Source organism: Sylvia atricapilla, chromosome 3, assembly GCF_009819655.1.
Source record: "Sylvia atricapilla isolate bSylAtr1 chromosome 3, bSylAtr1.pri, whole genome shotgun sequence".
NCBI classification, from domain to species: domain Eukaryota; kingdom Metazoa; phylum Chordata; class Aves; order Passeriformes; family Sylviidae; genus Sylvia; species Sylvia atricapilla.
Genome location: NC_089142.1, coordinates 73786795 through 73814790, shown reverse-complemented (window position 1 = coordinate 73814790; position 27996 = coordinate 73786795). Strand labels below are relative to the sequence as shown.

General features: G+C 43.9%; 1 protein-coding gene across 2 annotated transcripts; it reads right to left on the bottom strand.

Annotated features, from left to right (window-relative positions):
• Nucleotides 1-27735, bottom strand: FRMD1 (FERM domain containing 1). 2 transcript variants are annotated; one of them, XM_066315805.1, is made up of 13 exons: nucleotides 27577-27735; nucleotides 22760-22850; nucleotides 14509-14588; nucleotides 12354-12430; nucleotides 10565-10751; nucleotides 8231-8386; nucleotides 5900-5965; nucleotides 5622-5690; nucleotides 5260-5434; nucleotides 4013-4348; nucleotides 3744-3872; nucleotides 2963-3042; nucleotides 1-917 (listed from the first exon to the last, which is right to left on the bottom strand). In XM_066315805.1, exons 1-13 carry the CDS (start codon nucleotides 27670-27672, stop codon nucleotides 630-632), a joined length of 1830 nt encoding a protein of 609 aa, XP_066171902.1. In that variant the 5' UTR covers nucleotides 27673-27735; the 3' UTR covers nucleotides 1-629. The 2 variants fall into 2 exon arrangements, with proteins under 2 accessions (XP_066171902.1, XP_066171903.1); XM_066315806.1 differs by lacking the exon at nucleotides 3744-3872.
• Nucleotides 27736-27996: the final 261 nt, after the last annotated feature.

The window sequence follows — 27996 nt, the reverse complement described above, 5'->3', positions numbered from 1 at the left end:
AAAAGACCACATAGTGTATTTGGCTGGATGCTTACAACAAAATAACAACAACAAAGGAAGGCGACAGGTCTTGCTCCCAGTGCAGCGAATAAGCAACTTGTGTTCATTACTGAACTGAAGAAGGCCAGACACTTCCACACACAGCCCTCCAAATGTGCTAAGAGTATATCCTGGCCTGACAGCTGTTGGCAATGCTGCAGCAGCACAAACTGAAGACAACCAAACTATCTGTACACTAAAATTAAGAGACATGGACCACAAGAGAAAGGCAGGAACATGACATAGACTTTAAATTTCTGATTAATCCATTTAGACACAGTTTGCTTTACTAGCTCAGTGTCAGTTTTGGTCCACTTTTTTGGTTTTTATGTTGGTTGCATCACTGCCAAGGATGCAGGCCATTTCCATTTTCTGCTCCGACAGACACTACCAAAGCCAGTGTTACGTGCTACACTCCAGTTGATTTGTCCTGTAGCCAGGTCTGCAGAAGTGATGCCACTTACTGATACATAGCTGAATAACAAAGCCGCTCACCATCTCCTGCAAGAACCAGAGTGACATCACATGTGTTAATGAGGTATATATTTCCATGGTGAGCTGTTTCCTGCTATGGAAGAGCTCCAATCTCATTACACCACAAACTCCTCTGGGAGCTGGTCCTCTCCCAGAAGATCCAAGGAGAGGCAGTTCATGGATCGCTTCCCATAAAGGGCAGACTTGGTTTTGCAGTCCGCTGTGGAGTACACGCAGCCGTAGACAGACAGCTTGTCCTCGAGGCTGCAGCCGAAGGTGTAGCTGTGGGATGTGTCTGAGGACAGTGTGGCACTTAGGGATGGGTGCCGGCGCTTGTACAGGCGGATGTCATCCAAACTCTGGCTGTGCTGGTCCATGCAGCTCCGGCTTTTGGGAGATCTGACCTGTCAGTTCAGCAACACACACACAAGAATGAAAACAAGGAGTTCAGACACAGCCTAAAGATGCTGGCTATGCATGCTAAAAGTTTCTCAAAATTCTTCTTCCCCTCTTTCAAAAGAGCTCCACCAGCCTTCTGAAGGATGTTGGCTTAAAGAAGAAGCTGTAAACAATTCAGAAATTACAAGTGCATTAAGCTTCCCAGCCACGTTAAGCCAGATCCTGATCTGTCTGCCCTGTGTCCTCAGTGTCCAGTACAATGGATGAAACACTTGACAGATACTTAAAGTCACACCTGAGTGACTTCACACTTCTTGGCAGATCCACACAGTTGTCCTCAAATGGACAAAATGCACTTAACAAAAAACTACCCCAAGTGCTTGAACACATTGAATTAAATCTAATGAGCTGAAAGGAAGGTTCAGAAAGCAACCATGCAAACTAATGGGTTACAGTGTCCAGTAATTGCAGCAAACAGTTTCATCTACATAACACTGTTCCATAAAGAGCAGCAACAAATCAGCAGTAATTCCCAGAGGCACCATCTTGCTACACAAGCCTCTCTGAAGGAATTAATGACCATTTGAGAGTATTTCCAGCGTCAACATTTGTATTTTTTTCTTGCTCTGCTTCTTTAATAATCACCTCTTGAATGATAATATTAAGGCTAGTTTCAAGAATATACTTTTGAAACCAAGACACTTCTGTTGGCACCACAGAAAACTTCCTCCCAGTATGACTTCTCTCACTGCCATGGGAGGGGAATCAAAAAACTACCCTGAGGAAATCCTGTGCTGGCTCAGCTGTACTCCCAGAAACAGGAATATGTTGCACTGTCTGGTCAATGCTAAGGAAACCCTGCAGCATTTAGTTACACGGCCTTGTAAGGAAGATTTTAATAGTTTTCTAAGGAGGCACCAAGTATGTGATGCACAAAAGTGGCAGCCAGGTCTTTGCAATCATATAGACAGTCCTGTGTTGAGCAGAACCATTTTTATAAAAGACATGCCTCATGATCATTTAACAGTGTAAGCATGATAACAGCAGTAACTTTAGAAACATTACAGCTTTAAGCAAGATGCCCACTTCCAGCCATAAGCTCTTAAGTCTTCCACTCAAATAGAAGAAAAAAACTCATAATGATTTGCATTGTATGGTCTTTAGCTTTGGAAAAAATAACCAAGATTTTATTCAAATCTCCTACAGCACTTTATGGACTGTTTTGCTGATAAAGGAAAAATTCTTATAATTTTTGACTGTGTCCAGAAAGAAACATGGAAAGTTTAAAAAAAAAAAAGTCCTAAGAAATTACTGAAATCCTTGTTAAGAGTTTTAGAATTCTCTCAGCAGATAAGGCAAATTTGGATTAAGAGAGAGCAGAAAGGGTAGAGGTGCTTTTTGTAGTTTTTGTTTCGTTTGGTTCGGTTTTTTTTCAAGAAACCACATTTCTACCCCAGTGGGTACAGCTCTACTTTGAAAAGAAGTCTTAAAAAGACATTTTAATAAGCTTCTTCCAACTATAACTTCTGTGACGTACTTTACCATATACAGTTTCCCTTTCTCAAGTGTTTGATGAAAAGAAAGCCTTGACAACAAAGACTTCAGTACATACAGACTATAATCACACAAATGATACGACAGCTAGAGCTTGAGCATCTGGTTTTGCTCTGATGTAAGCTACTTCTGGCTTCGGGATGATCAAATTTGCAACTCACATCCAAACTTCATAGATGGTCTTTGTATTGCACTAAAAATCTGGAAGTGGTTGATTTTCCATGTCCCATCCAGAAGGCTAAGGTAGATAGTAACTGGCTTGTAAGATCTCCCTGCTGATTGCTCCAGACCTTTCTATACTATTCTAAGCCCAAATGCTGCTCTTACCCTATTCATGAGAGCAGTAGCTGGCCAGCAGCTGGTTTTGATTACACCATGTAAAAATCAGTCAAATCCAAACTAATCCAGGTGTCCTGATTTATAGCTGTCCCCATTCCACTAGACCTCAGTTCAATGCCCACACACAGACCCTCCTGCTGAGCAACCTCTTTCTTACCTGGTGAAGGGATTCCACACTTTGGCCTCTCATTTTGATTAGTGTGACTTGCACCACAGACAGAGATTCCTGATTTACAGCTGCAAAAGAGAAGCAGGAAGTGAAATGCATTGCAAGTTTGAGGTTTTGGGGGCTGTAGAAAAGGGAAGTTGTTCTCACAAGTCACATTCAAACAGTGCTATCCTCTTAAGATAAATATACATTAAGCACACTCCGTGCTCCAGTTTTGCTCACAAGTACTAATTTTTGGCCCTAAAGAGCAATGTTTGAAAACTTTCAAGAAAACAGATTCTTGCCAACTTGCCCCATTTTCACCCTTCTTGCTTTGCTGTATATACTAAGGCCAGATAGCTCCTGCATAACCCTGTTGTCTAGCAGTCCTCGTATTACAAGCCGCAAAACTTCACCGTGCAATTCCTGTGACCATCCCATTATTCTGTGGTTGAGCCCCTTGGCTGTTTTGTGGCATACAAGATATTGAAGCCTTCAAAACCTTCAAAAGGTTTACCTCTATTATCTTTTTGTCATTAACTGAATATAAGCTTGGCACATGCAGAGAAGGGAGACTGTGAGGAGCACAGAGGAGAGCACCACTGCACAATACAGAATGCTGGCCTGTAAACTCTAGATGAGCTGCCTGCAAGCCCTGCTTCAGTAGGGCAGTAAATAGCACTGGCAGCTGTTTGGAAGGCGGTAAGAGTTTTCATAGATCCCTCACAGATTATGCCTGTTGCTAGAGTCTTAAAAAACAGCACTGAGCAGCAGCAGAAAGCCATCTCACCTTGGCAGCTAGCAGCATCTAGAGGCAGGGATTCAACAGATTCTCCCACAGTGGCCTCCTCTAACTGGTCTCCCTCTAAAGGCTCATCTACAGGCATCTCCTCTGGCTCATCTACTGCCAGCTCAAGCTCTAGGAGGAAGAAAGCAGCAGGAGAATGGTTAGCATTACACTTGTGCTCCAAGCTGCTGTACAGTCTCTTACTCCCTGCCCTCCTGCAGAAGAAGACAAAAGTCAGTTTAGAAGTTGCTCCACACATCCAAATTCTTTACCATCATCCTGAGCATCATCTTCAGCCCGCCCTTTGCTGCCACTGTCAATGCCAGAGCTCCCGTAGCTGATGGTTGAGCTGCAGGATTTCTCTTTTCTGTGCACCCGGTCGATGCCGAAGGGCTCATCCACGGACATCTCCACGGACACGCGGTGCCGGGAGTCAGCCTCGATGCCTGAGGTGTGGGAGCTGCCGTGACTGCCCGTGGAGTGGCGCGAGAGCCGGTTATCTCTGCGGCTGCCCCCGCTGCTCCCGCTGCCACGCGAGTTCTTGTCACACGGGTCCAGGTCCATGTCCAGAGTGTCACTGATATAGGACTCCCGGTAGCGCTTCTTCTCTGAGGAAGAAAGAAGGGAGAAACCAGGGAGAACTTTAGGGAAGGGTAACAAAATATATTCAGGAAAGTTCTGTCGGCACCAGCCAACAACTAAGAAACAACTGCTGCAGCTACTGAACAAATACAGGGCCAGCTTTGTATTTTGTTTGCTCAACAGATGGATGCTCAGGTGGTTGTAAAAGAATTAGTCATACTTGCAGTAAACGCAGCATCTCCTAAATTAGAACAAGCAGGTAGAGGCAGTTACGATACAGAAAACAGTAGGTTTCAGAGTGAAGGTCAATAATAACAAAGCAAATCAAAAGCAAACAAAAAAAGGGAATTACTTAGTGAACTTCAGTGCTCAATCTTTAAAATCAGATGCACCGATTACTTCTTGAAATACCCACCACTGTGTGAAGTCAGCTAAGAACAAGATTCCTGTGGCTGGTATTTATTACTGATTTATTATTTCTCTAATGGCTTGTATGTGCTGAGGGTGGTTGAGAAATGCACAAGACACTAACAGACACAAAACAACTGAGGGCTTTTTTCCCACAGGCACTTGATCAGTGAGTCTTTCTACAGCTGATTGGCACATGCTACTGGTTGCACCCACTCAGCTCAAGGCCACTGCTGTAGCCCCACTGAAGGGAAAGACACAAAACACTTAAAAGGTTTCCCCTTTCCCAGAGACCCTCTACTGCTCTCACACAAGTGCACTTTCTGATCACAGTCGACAATGTGAGAGGCATAAATAATTCTTAGGAATGGACTTGAAACATACCTAACACCTCTGTTTCTAACACTGGCTCCCTGCTAAGGCAGAAACACCATTAATTGGGTGAGAGTAGGCACCTTGAAACAACAGGAGAGACTAATACACTGATTATTCTTCTTACCGAACTCACTTTTTTTTTCCCCTAACATACCTTCAGCATCCTCCAGTTTTTGGATCTGCTTCAAAACTGGCTGAATATTCAGAAAGAGCCGGTGGCTGTTGCTGAGCAGCTGCAGCAAATGGCGTGACCTGAATGGGCAACCCGTGTAGTAAACCAGTTTCCGTGCAGAGGGCAAACCATCGGGCTGAATTTCAAATTTTTTCCCCTGCACAAAGAGGAGAGATGCCAAAGAAATGAGCAGGAGCACATTTTCAGACACAGCTACCAGAGATCACAGTGGTTTTGTGCGTTCAAGTGACAGGACCTGACACAGCAGCACGGGCAGGCTGACAGCTTTGCCACATCCCAGGTTGGCAGGCCCTGGCAGATGGCCTCCATTCCATCATACTCACCAGAAAGGCCAGCTTCCCAATGTGTGACCAGGGAAAATCGTAGAGGAGCTGGCGAACGTGATTCACCTCCTGCAACACATCAAACTCAAGAGTGACACAGGGACTGGCAGGTACAGGGTGGAGTCAGCGATGTGCAAAGAATTTGCAAACAACCAGGAATGTGAGATATGTGGAGCCTGGTGTTCACAGGGGAGGCAAAGGAGCTGTGGTGAGGGGGGAGGACAGGGAACTGGGCAGAGTTAATGCTACACCAGAAGGCTTTCACAGCAGTCTGTTACCTGATAGATGTGCATTCCTCTCAGGGTCAGGCCCAGGATAACCGTCGGTCGATCCTCCTTCTTATCCTAAAAGAACAGAAGAGTCAAAGGTTAATCTACAAAGACCACGCTCTTGTTCTGGCACCTACTGCAGGAGAGGTAGCAGGACTCCTCATCATGCAGATGCCATCAGCTCATTTGGTTTTTATTATGTTTGTAAAGTGCACCTTGCCTTGTTGACCCCTGAAATACCTACATCTAAAATCCCTTCATGCTGGGAGGCTCAGGCATTTCACCAGCATATGTCCTAGCTGCCCTGGACAGGAATCATGGAGCTTTAGTGATCGAGAATATGGACAATTACTGCTCTCTGAGGTACCTTGAGAACTCTTTTGTAACCATGTGCTGTCTCTGCTGTTCCTATGAACATGCACCACTCTTGCTCTCCAGGTGACAGAGAGTCCACAGCAGAAAGGGAACCAAATCCCCCCTCCTTGCCATTGCACTGCTGTTCCCATCCAGAGATTTGCTAGATTTTAGGTGTCCCTTGGCTGGGAGGAGGTAATCAATGCCCAGTTACTGTGACTTTCATTCTAACTTTCATTCATTCGACCTTGGTGTCGGGAGTAGGTGGTTTTACATGAGTTTTACCTGGGTTGAAATACGGTCTGACTTAACTCACGCTGCATCTTGGTATGACATACTTGGTCTCTAATCAGATTCTTTTGCTTGAAGACCAAAAAATATCATAAACTAATTCTTTCTGCATCTCTTAAGTTAGGGAGGGGAACACATGCATTTATTTGTTAGGAGGAAAAGCATAAAGAAAAATCTGAGGTAAAAATGTATGGGCTCACAGAGCTCAAACTTTACATCATAACTTTCTCTCCTCATCTGGCTTACAAGATGTAAGCCTTGTGCCATCATATTATCTCACCCCCTGCCCCTGGTACCATGCATGTCTTCAGTTCAAAGTCACTAAGAAATATTTTCTGCCTCCTAAGGACAAAGAGCTTTGTAAATCAGTATTGGTCTGAATGAGAGATATGGGGTGTGTTGTGTTTTCTTTTGCAGTTCCCAACCTCAGCAGAAGCCATGAGGAGGGTGTTAAGACAAAAGTGACTGCTTTTGAAATCTCAGGGCAGCCAGCACACCAACACCTTCACCTGGCATCCCTGTGTGCTTGGTCAGGTCATCTGTGACCCAAGCACCACCTAGGAGGAGCATCTCTCACCACAAAATGAGATAACTGTGTCACATGGCAGGAGTAAGACATACTAAGGATCAAACAACACATGGAAGAGTACACGATGTCTTAAGTTCAAGTCAGACAGGAATTTAAATACTAAGAGCAACCAATTTCACAGCCTTGGTGTTTTCAGATATAAAATGTATCATGGCCTGCCAGCTGGATTTCTTATGGCATTCAACTGTAACTAACTAACACTCTCATGACTGCATCATTAACAACATTAAGAATCAAAACAGAGAACAGAAGAGAGGTAGGTGAGCATCTATGGTTTACAAGCAACTAAGCCTGGACTACTGACCAAAACTTATCTTCTCTAAAAAATGCATGTTTCTTCAGTAACCAGAGCTATCAGATATGTTCAAAGGACATGGACACTTCCCAAACATAATCTCCACTGAGCACAAAACCCCAAAAAGTTTAATTATGAGTCTGACAAAGTAGAGCATCTCCACTTGGAAAAAAGGCCAAGCCATTCCGAATTGCATAGGCAGGTTTTGCTCACCTAAGTGGAACATAAAACTTCTCATTAGTCCTGTTTCTAGATCTAAACACTCAGCATGTGAAAATGAATCCTTCTGTTTAAGCAGGTTTGGGTAAGGAGTCTAACAAGCAGCAATGTAGGAATCCAAAACTGCTGAGAAATGAGTAACGCTGAAAAACCACCAACCACTCTGGCAGGGCTGGAGAAGGAGTGGGATACGGAAGTTGGAATGACTTAATGTCACCTTCAGTTATTACACGACATTTGTGTGAAAGCTGGCTGACCTCTTGTCATTATTTCAATGAATTACAACAAGAAAAAAAGAGGCTTCATTGATTTCCCTGGTGCAATTCTACTGACAGGCAGTGATAAATATGAAGTTTTGCCATTCCTGTGGCCAGTTTCTTGGCTAAGGAACAAAACCAAATTCCAGCTATATCTGTATATTGGCAACAGATTTGTTTGTGGGGACAGGCCTCATTGGCTGAGCATTTTAGATTTGTTTGGCCTCTCTGAATCAGAGGCAACCGTCCCTCAAACAAACAGAAAGAGAAAAATGCCATGGTGCACTCAATTAATGATGGGAGAGAAGTTCAAAATAAGAAGCTCTTTGTTTAACCTTCTGTAGCCTGTAGAAGTGGACGGGCACATCCTCCAGCAGGCAGGACTCCTTAATGAACTTCAGCACTGCTTCCTTAGCACTCAGCCCCTGCTGCTCTCGGTGCATCTCTGGGGCATGTTTCAAGATGTAGTCGCTCCCCCTCTTTGCAATTATCTAAACCGCAAAGAAAACAAACAGGTCAGCAACTCTTCAGCAATCCCCAGGAGAGGCAGCTGTGATCAACAGCAAAGCAGTGGCTGGAGGTGGAGGAGGTTCATACATTCCCTCAAGATGTTAGTCTGCGTTGGCCTCTGCCTCCCTGGAGGATAAGCATTTAAAGCAGCCCCTACAACAACGATGTCTCCAAACGGATCCTAGTGGCAAAACTGTAACAGACCAAGACTACAGAGGTCGTGTCAGCCTTTTCACTTTTAAGTATTGGAATTAGTTTTCCTAACTCTTGGCATCCATAAATGTTTATGGCAGATAACAAATACTCCTCTGCATGCCAACACAATCAGCAGCAACATCTCTGAAGAGGCAGAAATACTAGGTTTTCCTTTTAAGACCAGAAACTACACATTAGGCTTATGTAGCATTTCCATTCTCAAAGGGGTGGATACTATATCAAGGTATTTTTTAATCTATTAGGAGTGGTTGGCAGGCACGTGGCTTCACTGAGGAGTGGAAAAACCTGCACTGGGCCTTCTGCTCCTGCCCTGCAAGTGCCCAGTTCCCATGTTTGCCCACATGCCCTCTCTGTACAAGGCTACTGGGCAGCTCAGCCTTCTCCCATGCCCAACTGGTTCCTTTCAGACTGTGAGCAGCAGTGACAGGTAAGAGGGATGATTGGCTGAATTCACTTCCCAACATCCCCCACCACCAGGGGCATTTGAAACTGGATTGCACCACGTCCTCGAGAACATCCTGCCAGGAACAACCTGTCCTGGCTGAAACCAACCAGACCCCATTACCACCCACTTCCCACTGACATTTTATATTAAACCCCTTCTTTACTCTGTTTGCTAGCACCTCTGCATGCCCTGCCAGATTAGTTGCCCTCCCACAAGGAAGGCTGGCCTTGGTGGAGGACAGTATTGCTGCCATCAGCTGTGCAGTATCAGCAGAAAAAGATGTGCCAGCTCCACGGTTCCAAGCTGGGTGGGTCAGCCCAGGGCAGCACTGCCTCTCCTCACTGGCACGAGACTCGTGGCAGCCCTTGGCCAAAAGATACGAAGCACGTGTTGAAGGAAGTGATTGTGTTGGAGGAGGAGATTGCTCACTATCTCCCCATGGGAGCCCAGGGGCAGGGAGAGAAGCGTCCCCATGCCTGCCAGGTTTTACTGTTTGTAATGATGTAATAAATCACCCACATACTTGCTTGGGGTTGTGGCTCAGTGCAGGTGAGCAACAGTGTGATAAGTCCTTTAACTGCCTCAGAAACAGCACACAAGACTTACCTTTTCTAGCTCTTTGTTAGCTACCTCCTGACAGGCACCCCATAACAAGGAATGGCATGGGAAGAGGGCCTGTTGTCTGGGAGAAAGACACACTGCTGCACAGCAAGGCGGGCAGGCTAGGATTTGTGCATAAAAGACTATCAATCTTCAGGATAAGTCCTGTCACTGATCTGAACCTTCTCCCCAAAGCAGAGGACAGTGCCATCTTACATGGGGGATGCAACTTGCCTGGGACTAGCAGCCAAATAATAGAGTCTTAGCTAATCTGCCTTCATTTGACAACTAAATCAATTCCTGGTCATAAGTCCTGAAGAGCACAAGTCACATGCACATGCTTATAAACAAACATGCAAATGCTTTCTCTTTCCTCTTAGTGCACTTGAGGCAGAGATAAATGACAAAGCAAGCACCAGAGGCACTGCACAGCAGTATTAGCCCATAGGGTTTGGATCTATCCATCCCTGAGGCAAGCATTACAAAAGTGGGAATAAAGGAAAATGGACTTGGCTTTGCAGCCCTTAGGTTTTCTGGACAGCTTGGGTTGTGCAGATCTTGCTGATGTACCACTGGAAACACACAACCCTTTAAGCAATACAAGAATTAAACAAAGGCATCTGCACTGTCAGAGTTATTCATGTGATACCAACACATTCCATCACCAAGAAAGGATGCACCACCCATCTCACTGATGAGTGAGCCCAGGAACGTGCACCTACATCCAGTGGAAAGGCAAGAGATATCTCTTGAAAGGATCTTCAGGGTGATGCCCTACCCGTCTGCCTGATCATTGCAGTGTGAGATGGGCAAGTTGCATGGCTGCAGTAGGTACCACCATGGCATAGCTCCTGCTGCAGGCATAATCTGCTGACAGAAAGGTTCCCTCCAAACTTACCCATTGTGGGAAATAAGCCTGAGGTTCAAAATATTTGTCAGCATGGACCTTCTCTCTGTAGTTGCCCAAGTCTGCCTGTAAACTGTAGGCAGCCAGCAAGAAGTAGATTTCTTCTTTGTGGTTGCAATGAGACAGAAGTACTTGCTCTTTGAGATGGCAGTAGTAGAGCTGCCGTGCCACCTTATCGCTGCAAGACAAAGGCAAATTTACTTCAAGAACAAAGTTCAGATAAGACCCCTCAAAAACATCATCCTGCTGAGAGGAGGATTAAACTTTGACATGTTTGATGTGTGCCAATGCCACCCTGATACAGTTCTGCATATAAGGAGCACCAAACCAAGATCAAGGTCTTCTCCCACTAAGTGTTGTACAAACATGAGAAATGGTAGCTTCTACCTTGAGGAGCATGAGATCTAAGAAGTTAGGGCAGAAGGTAGATGAAAGAAAAATCACATCACACCTGTTTTGGAGACTGACTACAATCAAGCACTTCTGTTTCCCTGGAAAGCCTGTAGCAGCCAGGAGAGTCAACTCCCTTGGACTCCCAGTCCTGTTTCTTGCACACCTGTCCTCCTTTCCCCTCTAAACTTGGCACTGCTTTTTTGTTTCACCTTGCCTTAGGCTCATGATACTTTTCAACAGCTAATTCCCTGCAAGGTAGATCAAAAGACATGGGAGCCCTGGGCTTGTTTTTGTCTTCTTCCTTAAGCTGCTAAACAGGGATTGTCTGATAAGGAATAACTGTGGCATAGCCTTGATAACCCACACACCCCCTGCCCTCAGAGATCATGGGAGGCAGGCTGCTGACATGTACATGTAGATGAAGTGCTGGACAGTACTGCTTGTAAAAGTGTGCAAGTATAGTTAGAAGGGATCAGAAGACTATTTCTGCATGGCTCTACAAACCTCTCCAATTAAACTACTACTGCAAGAGAAATATGCCTGCGATGGTGAAGGATATGTAATCTCTCTTTGTACAAAAAAAGCAAAATGAAACAAAAAACACTTATCAGCCAAACAGACTCCATAAGAAGGAGTCCCCTCTATCGAGAAACGAAAGACTATGGAGAGAGAAAACATAGAAAACCACAAGCTTCGTTTAACACAAGAACAAATGCCAAAAATTAGGTAAAGATTTTAGTCCACCAAAATGATCCCATCTCTTGGCTTCCCCCAGGGATAGAGCCACACCAGAAGCACTGATGCAAATTAACTCTGTCAGTTGCTCATTTTTAACTACCTCATCCTTTGTTCTGTGCCATGGGTGAGGGTGGTGCTGTTTTGAGTGCAGCACATATTCCATGTGAATGGACTACAAATGAAAAACTCTAACTTATGAAGTAATTTCTTTTGTCCATGTATGAAAGTCCGTTTCCAGGAGTAGACTGCACAGAACACTGCTCAAATACAAAAATCAAATCCAAAGCATGTGCTTTGGAGTATAAATAACTATTTTTGGTATATTCATCCGGTGGCTTTCATACAACCAAAAGACACAAGCAAAAGAGTGCTAATCGTGTTTTGATAATGTCGTCATTCAACCTGCTCTTCCAACACAGATGGAAAAGCAGTCACAATTTTCCAAGGGATATGGAGCATGATTCAGGCAGAAAATATTCATAGCTGACTGAGAAAGTCTGTGAAGGTCTTAAAAAAAATTTCAAGCAGATTTTTAAAGCTTATTTCAATGAGCTCACAGAGATGAGCTTAAAGAAACATTATTTTTCTTTCATTTTAAGAACACACTGAATAATTCAAAACACAGCAATTACCACAGAAGAGAACTTACCCTATTACTCTTCCATTTTCTACATAGTACTGTACTCTAAAGAACGCAACAAATGGAGGGCTGAATTTCTCTGTCCCCTAGAGCAAAGACAGAAGACGAGTTTAATTATGATCAGCATCCAAAATTCCTGTTATCCTATCTGGTAATGTTCTCTCCTCCAAAATTCACTCCCCATACTGCTTTTCATTTTCTGTTCTTAGCAAGTTTTAGGAGGAGTCTGACTGTCTTGGAGGCTCATGACAATGAGGCATCACACAACATTCAGACAGGTTGAACGACAAAATATCCTAGGAAGAGCAGAAGATTTTTAGATAGGAGGGTTGAGCTGGTGTAAGAGTCCCAGTGTAGCCTGGGGACACTCAGGCTGGCCCAGAATTACCTAGCTCAGCACCTGGCAGCACCACAAACGCTGAATGCAGCAAGTTGAACCTGGCCTCCCTCAAAGCACCAGGCAAGCCGGCAGGGCAGCGTGCCACGCTGGCACGGCCCTGGCATTTCCAGGGCACTCCTTGGAGCCACCATCCATCCCTGCTCCACACCACATCACTCAGCACGGACACACGCTGCCACCTTCAGCAGGCACTGCTTGGGGCTGAGGCGCACCAGCCTGGTATCAGCTCCGTGCCTTCTGTTTGGCAGGGCTCGTGGTTAATTATTCACACATTCCTGCAGCCACACACCAAAAGGCAGTGCTGGTGTCTGCTTCACACTGAGGAGTGCTGTTAGAAGAAAGCCAACACGAGGCTTGTTATTTTAACTACTGCCTATCCTTCTGACTTACAGGCTTGTTTGAACAGGAGAAAAAAAAAAAAAAAAAAAGAAAAAAGGGGAAAAGAAGAAAAGAACGTCTTAGTAACTTATTCTCTCATCTCTCCTACTTTGCCACTTTAATGTTCACACACTTAACTTTGCTCCCACAGGGAGTTCCAAGGCTTTGCTGGTTAGACTCATCTCACTGGGACAAGTACAGCGCATGCCCTCCACATCTGATGCAGACAGCTTTGTGATCATGCAAACATTTCCATTTTATTTCTGGAAGTTGTTCACAGTTACCCTATTTTATCAGCTGGACTTGGCTTTCCACCTGAAACCTCTTCACAGGAATTAAATTCTTGTCAACTAACCCAGTCCAATAGGCTAATTCATCTCAGACTGTAGTACTGCCAGTGGCAACTCTCTGAGTCTTTTACGATTTGCATGACACCGGAGGTCAGCACTTACCCTGACCAGAAAAGCGTAGCAAGAATTCAGTCACAGAGCAACCTCAAAGTGTACCCCATCCTAAGGAGACCAGAAACATCTGCTTTGGGAAGCTCTCACTGGCTGGACGGACAGCCCTTTGCATGACTCTGGCTGTCTTTGAAGTAACTCCCACTCGTTTGGGAAAAGCAGAACACATGCTTGGGGATAAGAGAGATCCCTAAACCTCACTAGTTATCTACAAAATTCTCTAAGCAGCAGAAATGGCAAGTGTGCCTACTCTGCAAAAGAAACCCTTAAGCAAGGTGGAAAAAGTCCTTTACAACAACCCAGTTAAGATATCTGAAAGCAATTGCATGCTATACTTTGTTCTAGACTATGGCTCCTCTTTTAATGACATACACAAACAGGCATTATCATGTCTGAATGAACAGTATGAAGCAATTACATAAGCTTGTCTTTATTTCATGGAACTTTTCTCTCCCTTGTCAGGGTTAGCTAGCCTTAAGGAACTAGGACTTGTCTCAAACAAAATATCCTTCCTCTTTCTCCACCGTCCTTTTGCACATACTCTGGGAAGAGTCACAGCTCCAGCCATTTCCCTTGTATCAGATTCAAGTCACAAAAGGTTATTTTAGACTGTTCTGCTTAAGGATAAAAATGACATCTCCAGACTAAGATCCAGCCTAAACTCAAATGGAAAACTGATCAACTGACCTTCTCCACTTCTGCAGCGGCCAAGCAGCAACCATATGGCTACCGTTGCTCAGGTGTAGTGGTATAAGGGGCTGTTTTAGCTCTTCTATTTAATTATACAACTATGCAAAAGTCACTGCATCTTGCTACTGAAAAGTATTCTGCAGATCGTCTTCAAGAAATGCTTTATGGACCTAAGTTTCATTTCACTGTGTACAATAAAAAAGCAGCAGCCTCCAAAATTAAACCCCTCTCTTACTTTGGTGGTCTCTTTCTTCCATTCCTTTGAAAAGTATTTGCTAAGCTTCTGCTCCAGGTCTATAAAAACATATTCGTTATCTGAAAGATAAGAAAAAAGGAATTCAATGTAAAATAATTGGGAATTTTTAGTCATTAAACATTTAGACGACTCTACAAGTCATTTGCAAGCAATACATTTGCTGACCAGAGAATAGGCAGGGCAGGGCAAAAAAAACAAAAGAAAAAAAAAAGTGCTCCTAAGTACATATGCTACTCCAGACAACACAGAAGGAAGATCATTCATGCCTTCAAGAGATCCTGAGCTAAAGGTTCCCAAACACCTTAGCCAGAAATGCAGAATTCTTGCTTTATAATCAATAAGCCATTTACAAAAAAAGAGGAACATCATCTTACCCAGCTAGTTGTACTGTCAGCTTACCAGATTCAGGGGTTTTTTTATTATTAAACGACCAAGCCCTGCCCAAGCTTGTATTCTGCCATCATGTAGCACCATGGTCCAACATGGCAAAAGGAAGTAAACAGAGCTGGGTATTTGACAGGTTTCATCCTCTGCATGCAAAGGGGATCCTCTGAAAGGGTGAGAAACAAGAGGACCAAACACAGCGCCTTCCTCATAAGGTCTGGTGCATCCTGCTCACACCCAACTTCTTTCATATAGAGAAAAGATGAATGAAAAGAAGGGAGACCTAGCTTGCCTCAGAAGACTAAAGGACCAAGACTCGCACTCAGCCCTAGTGAGAATTAAGCCCTAGTGAGAGTGAACAAGACACAGCCTGAATGGCACATCATCTTGAAAGAGCTTTGCGCTGCTTTCAAAGCTGATGTTTCATAACACTGCTTACCAATTATCAAATATAAACAACTCAGCCAGTGAAAGATTTTTTCCTGAGTCTTCAAGTCTCTTAAAAAAAAAAAAAAAAAAAAAAAAAAAAAAAAAAAGATGAGAGCTGACAGGTGTTTCAGGCTGCAGCAGCAATGCCAGCTGAGCACATTCACCTGACCAGTCCCTCTACTCTTTGATCTTGCTTAGAACAGTGTTTTGACAGGTGACACAAGTGCCAAGATGAAGAGCTTGCTCCCTAAACATGAAAGGAGAAGGACTAAAAAGGGGAGGAAAAAAAAAAGAACCCTTCACAAAACAAACTTCTGCCCCTTAAGACCAGCCCAGAGTTCCAAATAAGAGTCTGCACTCATGTCTGTATGGCAGATGCAAGCCTGGCATGGCCAGTGTTACAGTAGGTGTTGAAGGGGTCTCTGAGCTGCCTCAAGGCCACACTTCCAAAGCATTCCAGATGCTTACAGGGGCAGATACAACAAATATTTTCTTTGCTAGCTTTCAAGAAACAAGCAAGCAAAACAATGTCCTATCGCCACCTCCTTCATCTCCCACCTCAAGTTAGACACTACATCTGATGCTATCCAGAACTGGCCCACACATCACCCTACTAGGAAACCTTCTGTAAAATAGCAGTAACATTGGATACAAAAAGGACAACACCAAAAAAAATCCTGTTTCTGTCTCCATGCTCTTTCCTGCATTGTACTGCTTGCATCTGTACTTTTAATATATTTAAACTTTTATTTACCATGTTACTTGACATATCACATACAGAAACAAATCAGTATTTAACAGCACCATCAAAATGGCTGTATGGAATTTTTTAAACTGTCTGTGGTGCGAATTTAAGTGCTGTAGCACGCAAATTATATGAAAGTTATTTCTGCTGTTTTGACAAGGAGAAGAAGAGTTTTTATCATCACAGAGACTGCATCTTGTACCTGCCTCTTCACTTCTGTCTGTAAGATAGGGTGGCTGGAGGCTACACTGGCCCCAGCCCTTCTTTCTCTAGGAAGGTCCATTAAGACCAGATAATGCTGCCTGGAAGAGGCCGACAGAAGTCCTAGTCAGTGAGGCAGGGAAAGGTTTGTTCATGTTAGGCTTGTCTCTGTCCCTCATAAGCTGCCAAGCATCACTACATAATGCTTTTAGTAAAAAGTAAGTAAAAGCCCATTTAGGGAATCAATTGCACAGCAACTGACAGGAGTCGGATAACATGAGCATGCCACCCAGCCCCTCCCTGGGCTTTGGCAGTCCTGGAACAGGGCAAACCCTTCACTACAGGGGCCCCACATGGCACAGGGTTGGTCCTGATGGCACAGCAGTGCTGGGTGAAGCCTGTATCACCTCTGTCAGCACCATGGTCCCTAGCTGACACCCTGTTAAGAGACTGGAACAAGTTGAAGGGTCAGCTTTCCTTTCTAGTTCAAGAATGATCCCATGCCCAGAGGCATTTAGAGAAACACATTAATTATTCCTCAATCAGGAGGGAAAAATTGCAAGCACAGTGACATACCCCGAACCATCTCAATCACGCCTGAATATCAGGTCAGAAATGGAAAAGTGTGACAGAACAGTTACACGATAGTAAAACCATTCATTACCCACACCCCCTCTTTATCTGTAATGTTAATTAGGTTAGAGATGATTTTGTGAGGGCACAGATGTCATACCTGAGTATTCCAGGTTATCATCAGGCCTACTGGGAGATACACATAAACCACAAGAATAAGCCAGGCTACAGGAGGATATCCAATGTATCATCTCTTCTTGGGGGTCCCACTCCTCCCCAGCCCAGTTCAGCATCCTCCCTCTCGTGCAAGAATGCAGCACTGCATTCCTGCCTTAATGAAGTTCATATTGCTGGAATGTCAACCTGTAATGTAAGCCTTCATCTACAAAAACAATGAGGTATTTCCCCCCACAGCCCTATTGCTTTGTGGATGGGTTTTTATTTTTTTCCTTACACAGGATTAGTGATGAAACCCTAAGAGATCTTTTGACAGATGCTAAAACGGTCTGCTTTGAAAACAAACATCTCTAACAGATATGAGGGCACCAAACTGCAGCATCTCTGAGCAGTGATGTAAAGGACAATATAGAAATGCACAGATGGCCCCCTTTCCAGGGAAGAATGAATTTGATCAGTGGATCCAAACAGGGCTGGATACTCAGCAGGTACAAACTGTCATTGCTTCACCAGCCTCATCTGAAGGACAAGTGAAAGGTACTAAGAAGCTGACTGAGAAGCATCCACATATAAAAACACACTCTCATCCACCTGCAGCTACTGACACAGAGTTCATGAATCTCATCTCAGCACTGTAGGTGATCTTACAAATATATCAGCTTCTCTTGGAAGGCTCCCCCCTGTATGTATGTACAGATACCAGACCTGGCACAACTCACCAGTACACTACACTGCAATCCCAAGAAATACATCTGGACAGCCATTTCCTTTGCAGTAAAGCAATTTTCTCCCAAATTCACCTTTAAGAATTCTCAAATGAGAGTGAAAGTTTATGCTGTAAAAATCACATTTCAAAATAAGCAGTTACCAGAAATGAAAACCACTTCTACTCTGCAAAACTAGCTTAGCACATTTTATGTTTAAAAAAAAATATAGGACATGCATTGTTGCAAAAAAATAACATGCCAGGTCCCCAGTTAGGAAAAAAAAAAAAAAAAAAAGTGTCAGTTCCAGTGAGTGATACAGACTTACAATAGGCATTACTTACACTGCAGGAAAAATGGGAATAGAAAATTATGACTGTAATACAGGGTCAAATCAGTTCCAAGTCATTGTTAACCCAAAGGCCATTATTTTGCATTAATCAGTTCCTCCTCATCTCATTTTTTATGGAAAGTAAGTTCTCTGCATAAAAGCTAAGTAAAGGTGAATGCCAAAAACCCGTTCTCCTCCTGTGCCCATTGTGGGCTAGGAGCACCAAGAAATTCCGCAAAGGTGCCCTACCAAGAATCAGAGCTTAGGCCCCATAGGCAGCCAGGAAGATCCTATTAACAAATTTGGCTGAGTCATGTATATTTTAGCAATGTAACTAGACAGTCCACAAGAATTAGTGTGAAGCCAAATTTCCACACAGCAAGCGTTTCCTGCCTAAAAGAGAAGGGAAAAAATTATCCATGGCTATTGCGCTTAACTGTTCTCAGATGCTTCAAGAAGCTTTGTGGCAACACCACTATGTCCCCTGAGATGCAACAGGAAAGAGAGCAAGACCAGGACAGAGGGATGCTAGGGTTAGGAGAGAGCTGAAGTTTAAAGAAACCAAAAAACAACAAAACCCCACACTAAAAAAATATCTCACAACACATGCTGTAGACCTCACTTAACGTGAACACCAGCATGGAATTTTTTGTTTGTTTATTGAAGAAGAGCTGGCTACACACTCCTTTTGCATGTGGATTTCCCCAAGTTTCCAAGCGTTAGTGATTTGGGAAAATCACTACCCACATGGCACCTGCCCCCACCACCTCTGCATAACTTCTCAATGCTCCTGGTGTTACCTTTCAAGCCAATAGAAAGAAACGTTGTCCACTTTCCTGTATGTGGTTGATTGGTTCACTAAAGAGCCTAAAACAGCTTAGTTCAGGATGACCTTGTGTTTTTAGGTTTAGCTGGAAAGTACATGTATCCCAAGTGAAGGGAACAATCAAAACAGAGGCTGGGAGTAAAGCAAGGGAGGTCCTGGCTGAGGTCACTTTACTGGAATGGACACAGGGCATAAGGAGGGCAGCGTGAAAGGAGACAATATCAAGAAGCCTGAGATCATGTGGTGTTGGGAACTGTTGAGGTCTGACCACTGAGCTAAAGGCTCAGTCATTCCTGGTAATGGAGAGGTACTGCAAGAATTTCATGTTGGCATCTTACATTTAGCAACAAGGCATGCCCAGGCAAAGATCTTCAGACTTCAGCAGTGTCATGGGGGATTCTTTTGCACAAGACCAGCTGCAGAACCATTTCCAGCACTGCTCATCCAGCGGCAAACAAGCCCTTTGCAATTCTCAGGCAGGAGAGCACTTGGCTGGATATTGTACCGATACCGAAGGAAAAACGATTGACAGCAGGTACAGGCAAAAAAATTGCCTCTATAGGAAGACACCATGTAAGTCCTTTTAAGGAGTACTTTATACTCTCCGGACATCTGAATCCCTCCAGTTCCCTCTAGGTGGTACATTTCTGCATGCACTTTTCTGACATTGCACTGAACTTGTCTGAGGTACCAAAGTCACAGTAAGAGAATTGTACCTTAAGTTAGAATACAGGAGAAATTCATAAAGGAGATTCAACTACACAAACAGATTTAAGAGAGGACAGGCAAGAAGCATGGATTAGTGAGGAAGGACTGGTGTGTAGAAATCATCATAAGATATTTCAGAGAACTTTTGTTATTTGTCTCATAAGAGACCCTTTGCTATAAGAAATACTCATGTAATATAAAGATAACCTGGTGGCACATTCTGTCTGTGAACTTCAGTACTGGAGGATATACAGATGCAGAAGAGTTAATTGGAGGCAGAGTGGTTTTGGCAGAGTTAATCTTGGAGCTCCTTGGTAAGCATGTGCTGGGAAGTTGGGCCTGTCCAGGTGAACAGCCATAGCTTTAAAAAACAAAGTACCATCCTTGAGGCAGGGGAGCTGAAGCAAAGGGATTTGGTTTCCTAAGAAAGCCAAATTCATAAGAGGACACAAAGACCCTGGCAGCGCATAGGAGCTGCAGTCTTGCTCCTTCCCAATTGAAGGCTTCCATATGCCTAGGTCAAGAAAGGTTTGCTCCTAGAAAGGCATCACCCAAAACTTGGGATCGAAGGGATCTGGTTTATAACAACAAAAGAAGCCTGGCTGTTCTTTGTCTGCTGACAATCAGTGTTGGCTGAGAAGACTGAATGTGTTGCTGCACACACTTTCTGATAACAAGAGGGAAACCTCCTGCAGGGCACTAGATAAGGTTGACCCTACAGGAGGATTTGCCATATAAGATCCAGTTGCTGAAGCCTATGGAACCAGATTGAACCTGGAAGGCTTGCAGGATCTTTCACTGAGCAAACTACAAGGAAAAAAAAAAAAAAAAAAAAAAAAAAAAAAAAAAAAAAAAAAAAGCTATAGTCTGCTCAATGATCCATAACAAAACTAGAGGAGCAACATGTCCCAAAGTTTGTGGACCTCCCATTAATACACATTCCTGACCTTGATTTTCAAATTGATCAACTTCTTATAGACACAAGGGGTTTTTTTCCCTCCTCAGATATAAAAAACTGTTCTAGAGCAGAAGAGATGAAAAATTCTACCCTGACACCGTTACTGTTACCCTCAATCCTGAAGCTTGCCCTCAGCATCTGCAACAGCCAGAAGAGAAGGCAACATATTCAGGCATCAAATACTGGGAAACTCACTCTAAGACCTACAACTTAGATCTTACAGCATTCATGGTTTGCAGCTTGCATGGTGCTTTACGGTGCCATTTCCCTTTTTGCCACACTTAGGGGCTAAGCTTCTGTTTCTGATTAAGGACCTCAACCTCTCCCCCTCACACACATACCTACTATGAGACCAACTGAGCATTAGTGTATCTGCACAACGTCTGCAGGTCAAATGGGCTCCTAATCCAGATAATCCATGCAGTGTGATTGGCTACAGTTCTGTGGAAATCCTTTAATTTTCATTCTCTTGCTACTGCTGACAGTCAGGGTTTTGTTGACAAATTAGCAGCAAAGTAATGGATGCAGGTGGATTAGAATACCTTGTTTTGCATGTGGCAGTATCAGACCACCAAAAATAAATACACATTAAGAAACCAGGAAAGACATCATTATTAAAACAGGATACTAGATTATAGAATACTTTCATGAAGTGAGAAGAGTGTTTCCGCTTAAAGCTGTGGACAATATACTTTAAAGTCCAGTTAGAACAGCTTTATTATGCTCTTTGGGATGCAGTGGTTACAAGGCATTTCCAACAGGTTGAAAGGCATCTGCCACAACAGGGTATTTTGGGACCAGAACCCCTGTTCTTGACAGGGTGAAGCAAATTACTTCACAGAAAAGGTGTGAGGGAAGGGAAAAAGCAGGGTATGGAAAATATGAAACAAAAGACATGTGACGGGGCAGGGGGAAAAGTGAAAGAAACATGGGAAGAACAGGAGAAGAATTCCAAGAAAATAGGAATGAAATTGCCCTGTCTTAGAGGAGGGGACAAGGGTTCCAATTTCAACCAAGATGTCCTGCAAGTGGAACAGGCAAAACATGGTGTTAAAAAATATCACAAGGGGGAGGACTCAGAAACACAGATGAGCTGTGAAAAAAGTTAAGAGCATTCAGGTCTCCTCACATTAAAAAAAAAAACCTGCACAGGTTTAAAGCACAGGTATATTAGGTTTAAGGAATCTCTTGGAGACTCTACAAACCTTATGGAGATAAAAAGCTTAGGTTCCTCTCAGTTTGAATACTGCACTCAAAAAAGATATTCTTACAGAATGAGAGCATAAAGGAAATGAGACAAACTTAGAAAAAACCTTAGGAAAAATTTAGGAAAAATTTTATCCTACATATTTATAAAGAGGCAAAAGAAACCTTATTTAGAAGGACTTACAAAAGACTACTGTAATTGCAATGAAATATCTAGAATTGCAATAGTAAATAACACACTTGAGAAAAGCTTTTGGAGGAGAGACAAGTATTTCAGTGGTTTTGGAAATGTGGGGAGGCAAGATAAACAAGACAACAGATCCATTTCTAATTACTAAGAGTTGGGGTGTGGGAGGGAATGCCAATGCTTACACCATACCAGAAATGTGATCTCTCATATCAATTTGCTTCTTCAAGGCATCATCTTAACACCATTTCCTGGCCAAAACTAAGCCATAGGACCAAGCAAACTGGATGTTAATCCATGGGCTAAGAAGTTTTGTATTTTCCATGTGATATTTCAAAACGCAATGTGTCCCACACATACATTCAGTCCCTTAAAATCATTTGAGTTTCCTCCCCAGTGCCACATTCTTTGTGTGTGACTTCAGAAGATAAGTAACATTTTCAGCCCCAAAGTCCTTTTAAAATCCACCTCCTGTTCAATACCTATAGTTTTGAACATAGTAACAAATACGTTGACTTAGCAACTCCCACTACAGGAGAGAAAGAAAGCCCCACAAAGAGGTGGAATCTAAGAACAAAGGTGGAGAACAAAAGCCCCCCCTTTACTCAATTTGTCTGCCCACATACCAAAGATCAAAAGAGCTCTGGGAAGGCTCTGCGTAATCTACATACTTTGTGACCTTATTACAATCAAATTCCCCCCGCAGGCACAGCCACTGTGTATATATGCACACACTGTAAATATACAAGCGGGTCTGTGGATGTTTGCCAAGTCACTTGCTCGTGCATTGAGTTTGCTTACTTTTAACAATGCTGAGGCCAAAGAAGTGAGGCTCTTTAATCTTCACTAAATCACAAACTTGCTGAAAGAGCTCCTGTCCAGTGGCTTTGACCTGAAAGACACAACCAATCAAACATTACAGATGGCTCACACACCTGGATGGGGCAAAGAGTTGCAGGCCAATACATTTTTGGGTACCAAAATACCCCAACACAACCACACCAGAGAACATGCTTTGTTTTCAGTATTATTGCTATTATCATAGAATAAGAATCATTAATATTTACAGAAATGAAAATACTGCTCTCTAGCAGATTTCTTTTGAGGAGAAAAAAACCCAAAACCAGAAGTTTTCACTCAGGAGAACCAGGAACAAAAGTACCCAAACAAACAGAAGACTCTGAGTAGCTCACAGGTTAGAGATGTGGTTGTTCTGTACCCCACACAGAAAAGCTTGTTCTGTCTCCTGCTGACTTCTAGTCACACAGCCATTAACATCTTCATCTTTGGCAGCTGTAACCAAAAGCCTGTAAGCCCGTTTCCCTGCACACCAAGACCTCATACCCCTGCCTCCTGTAATACACAAGACTCCCCCAGAAGGAGCATGGTTCTGGTTAACTGCACGTGCAGACCTGGATGTGCACTATGATTGGAAGATTCCCCCACTAAAAGTGCCCCCATCTATAGCCTCATTTCCCCCTGTCCCACTGCACCATCCCAGGAGTAATGACAGACAAACCAGAGGCACACACAGAATCCCCCCAGCCCACAGAGGCAGGGGGAAGGAGTTCAGAGAAAGAGCACATGGGGAAAACAGAAGAACACTGACACAGACAACTTCAGCTCAGACCACGGTGCAGCCAGCTGCAGCTGCAAAATGGGCCAGGAGCTTGGAATTTCATTACCTCACTGCAGGATGATGCAGATTAGCAGTGCCAGGAGCAGCTGCCTGCAGGGGTGTAGTGCAGTGCTACCCACCAAGCAACAAAGATGACAGGGCAGCACTTGACTGCTTAACTCCTCCTAGGAACCAATCACCATCCCAATTTTTCAAGCTCTTTTACTGTAGGTATGCCACACACCCCAGAAATTGGCTTACACTCGCCTCCCTGACCCAGGATGTATCATGTCACTAGACATGGACAATGGGAAATAGGAGGTCATTTAAGTACTCATTTTCTTTTACTTGACAAGGCATCAGTATCCACATACTCACTACTGTTTTATCAGGAGCTTTGAAGCCTGCACTACACCAATGCAAACGTGTAAGCTTTAAGCAGGGAGGAGTAATGCACAGTTCTGATAAGACCCAAAACCACATCTGGGTCTTCTTAGGAGTCTCCATGTGAGACTGTATCCTTTCCATCTCACACCTAGATGCAGTGTTTGGTCAGACACCCAGAACACATTTGGAAGGTAAAGTTGGGCACAGAGCAGTCTCCTTTGCCAAAGAAGCAAGCTCTGAGCATGTTCTCCCACCCGGAAAGGATTTGCTAAAAAGGATGTGACCTACCTCTAGCCAGAATGGTTATGTGCATACAAGAGTCACTGGCAGCACAGGACTCTCTGTAAACACCATGCAATTAGATGAATTTTTAAACTGGCAAGCTTTCATACCTAAGGGAAGAAAATCCTGCTTTAAGATACTTAATTCTAGGGAACTGAGCACTTCAAGTGCCAGTTTTGTGGCATTCAGCTCTAAACACTGATTTAGGCAGATTTCTTGCACAGCAGGTATGTTACTACCAGTTTGTCCATTCTCCTCTTGGCACTTCCCTTCTGTATCAAGTTCTAACTCCCAGCCTTAAAGGCTATGCAATACCATTTACATTTGCAATTGCTGTCCCCTCCCCCTACTTTCCCCTCTGCTCAAAGCAACCAATACTTCCCTTTGCATTTTTCATCTAGGTGCTTCTCTTTGGACTTTCCTCCCTATGCATATGGTTCTTGTGCCAAGATTGATCTCAGAAATGACTCATTCCTTCCACTGATACTCAGCTTTGCCCCCATGTCAAGCTCAGGGCTTCTTTACACGTGAAATTTAGTCCAAAGTGAAATCGAGGGCAAGTTTACAGAAGGTAACTGCTACTCCAAGGTCATTCTGTGTACAGATATTCACGTGCATTAGTTAGCTACATCCATTTTTCTTGGTATATATGCTTTGAAACAATGCCTCCCCTGTTCACAGAACAACTGAAAAACTTCAGACCTACGCCTGCCATTCACCAACACACAGGACCTCACCAGAATTCCTCTGCTCCAAAAATTTCTCCCAATTAGCATTGCCCTCCTCATGGCAGATGGTGAGCTGTAGCACTCACTAGTCCCTCTCACTGCTCTGCTTCTCCTCATGTTCACGGCTGGTCCCAAGAAGGCAGTTTCACTCCTCACCATTCCCCCAGATTCATTGTACATTCAGAAAGGTAGACATCACAGCTAATTAAGAGATACTTGATTGTGGGGGAAGAGAATTTAAAATAGCTCCTGCTCTTCCCTCTTCAACAGCACTATGTGTGAATGGTGTAAGACAAATCCATTTTAAAGAGCAAGTTTCAGTCTATATGTGACCACATAAAACAAATATAGGTAAACTCTTATCTGGAAGGGTGGAATTTATATGGGAGCGGGGAGAGAGGACTTACCTGCATAAACACTGTGCTTATCATGGGAAGGATCTATAATTTATTCTGCTGGAAAGATAACCATTCCTACCTACCTTACTGCACTGCAAGCTTGTTTAGTATTTGCATTCCACACTGAAGAGGTTAAAAGGCTTTGGAAATCTTTAGTAGTGGCATTATTATTCTAATAAATGCACAAAGTATCATCTGTGGTTGTGCTAATTACATTTGGGTTCTACCAACATCACTAGAAAATTGCCTTGATGTTTCTTTAAAAAAGAAAGACCTCTCCAGCTGTGAAATCTTAATTTTTGTTGCTGTTTTGAATGAGTGTTGTGGTAAAGTCAGAAGCCAAATGAAAAGCTGTTTCTGGTGACTTGCCCAGCTGTAACAGGTCATGTTTCACTCTCTATGCAATTAGGACACAACTGTGTGTTGAGGTCTCATGTTTTGGCCAGGCAGCTATTCCCTTTCACACGTAGCCATCTCCAAGTACATACTTTCCCAATTTCCCAGACACGAAATAAAGGGGTACTAGAAATGACAAGGGTGAATGTCTTTGAAAGGAGTTCAAAGGGGTGCTGCAGAGGATTCCTCTGCAGGACAAGGTGGTGATGCACAAGGCACTCCAGCTTTTTGGAGGGGCAGCAGGCTGGGACAGGACAGAGGAGCAGGAGGGGGCACAGCACTTTCCCTCTGTCCCTGTCAGTACTTAATGCAAAAGACCATTTCTTATGCCTATGAAATATTTTGGAGCTATTAGAAAGGACATGCAGATGTAGCATTTAGAAACCTGGTTTAGTGACAGACTTGGCAGTGTCATGTTTACGGCTAGAATCGTAAGAGCCTTTCTCACCCCAAATTTATTTTACGATAAACTGCAGGTTTTCATGATTTACCAGAGCATGACCCAGTGGTGGAGGAACAGCTGCATGCTCCATTCAGGCACAGCGAGGAGCAATGACAGTGTCAGCCCTGCTGGCACACTGCCCTCCTGCACACCACCCTGCACCTTCCCCATGGCCAGCCAGCTCTGCTATCTCCCATCTTTAGCCTCCCTGATAAGAGCTATAAGAAGGTGAGATTTAGGGTCAGCTGCAACAGACCATTACCCAGGCCTGTACACCTGCTGCCAAGAACTTAATTAAATCATCGTTTTCTGCCTTGCACAAAAGCCAGCAGATTGCAGAAGCCTTCTGGGGCAGTGGATGGGCTGGGTTTGAACCAGTAACCTAGAAGCAGAGCGTCCCAGATTTTTCTCTGAAAGCTTTATTCCATCTAGCCCTTGAGGCTGTTTCAGTTAAGGACACTACACTTACACACAGCAGGTAGGAAAATTCCGACATGGATTTTGAAGATTAGCAGGCATAGTTTCAAAAGCCACCATTTCAATCAAGTACTTAAAATAACAGTTCACCTCAACTGTCTTCTCCCCCTTCTCATCCCAAAGCTGGGGAAAAACCTACCCAAAACAAAGCCAAATCTCCCCAGCCCACACATGAGTGCACACACACGCTCACAAGAGAGCACTTATCTTTGAGACTCGCTTGTCCTCTGAACGCCAAGTGCCTCTTGTCAGCTCAGTTTCTCACAAGTTCAAGGAGCAGCTAGCCTTGCACAAAGAGGCACCGTGCTGTGCAGACACCGTGCCACCCTGGGCTGCCAGCTGAGCTGGTCCTGCTGTCACTCATGCACACTTGGAGACATTCAAGGCAGCAATCAAAGAAATGAAGCGACTTACCTCAATTTTTCTGTGTGTACAGGTACTCAAGAGAAGGGGGAAAAACCCACCCTCAATGGCTGTTTGCCTTAGACCCTTTGAAGGGATCTTCAGGCTATCAAAACAAGGGATAGCTGGACTCTTTACAAGAGTAAACAGTCATATGTTGGGTACACTTGCTAAGTAATCACGGTATTTCAGGTACAATTTTTTAAAAATCGTTGGATTATTACGGGCAGCAAAACCATTCAGAAATAATAAAAAAGCAAACAACAACAGAAAAAGAGCAGAGGAGACCCCCACCCTACAACACAGCCATGACTTTTAACAAACTCTGCAAATGACTTGAAGCTGCCCAATTAGAAAACGGGGCACCAATTACCCTAAGCTGGCTAATAGCCTTTCAGTCAGCAGACCAGCACCAGGCTTTGGGGAGAACAAAGGGAGCAAACAAAACTGAACCGTGGCCACGCTGCAGCGACCTCCCGGCCACTCACCCCGACGGCCAGGCTGAGCTGCTCGCGGGTGGGCAGGAACACGCAGACACTCCGGATCTCTGGCTGCATCCTGCCTGCCAGCAGTGTCCTGCTCATGGTGGGCAGCTCCACAGTGGCTGGGGTCTCCTCTCCAGACACGTGTCAGGCTCCCTTCGTCCCATGTACCTGTTGAAAAGGTGAGAGGATCAGTGCCGTGCTTCTGTTGGCACTGTGAGCAGCTCACAGCACGCATTGGTGAGATGTTTAAAAACAAAACCACTCCCAACAGTCATTCACTTTCCAGGGCCAGTCAGTGTTTCCATCACAGCAAAAACAAGGCAGCATCAGCCTTTTAAACAACTTGAACGTCCCAGGAGAGTGCCATAAAGCAATGAGGTCTCCCTGGAGTAACAAACCAGACTCAAGGTTTCCATACTCATG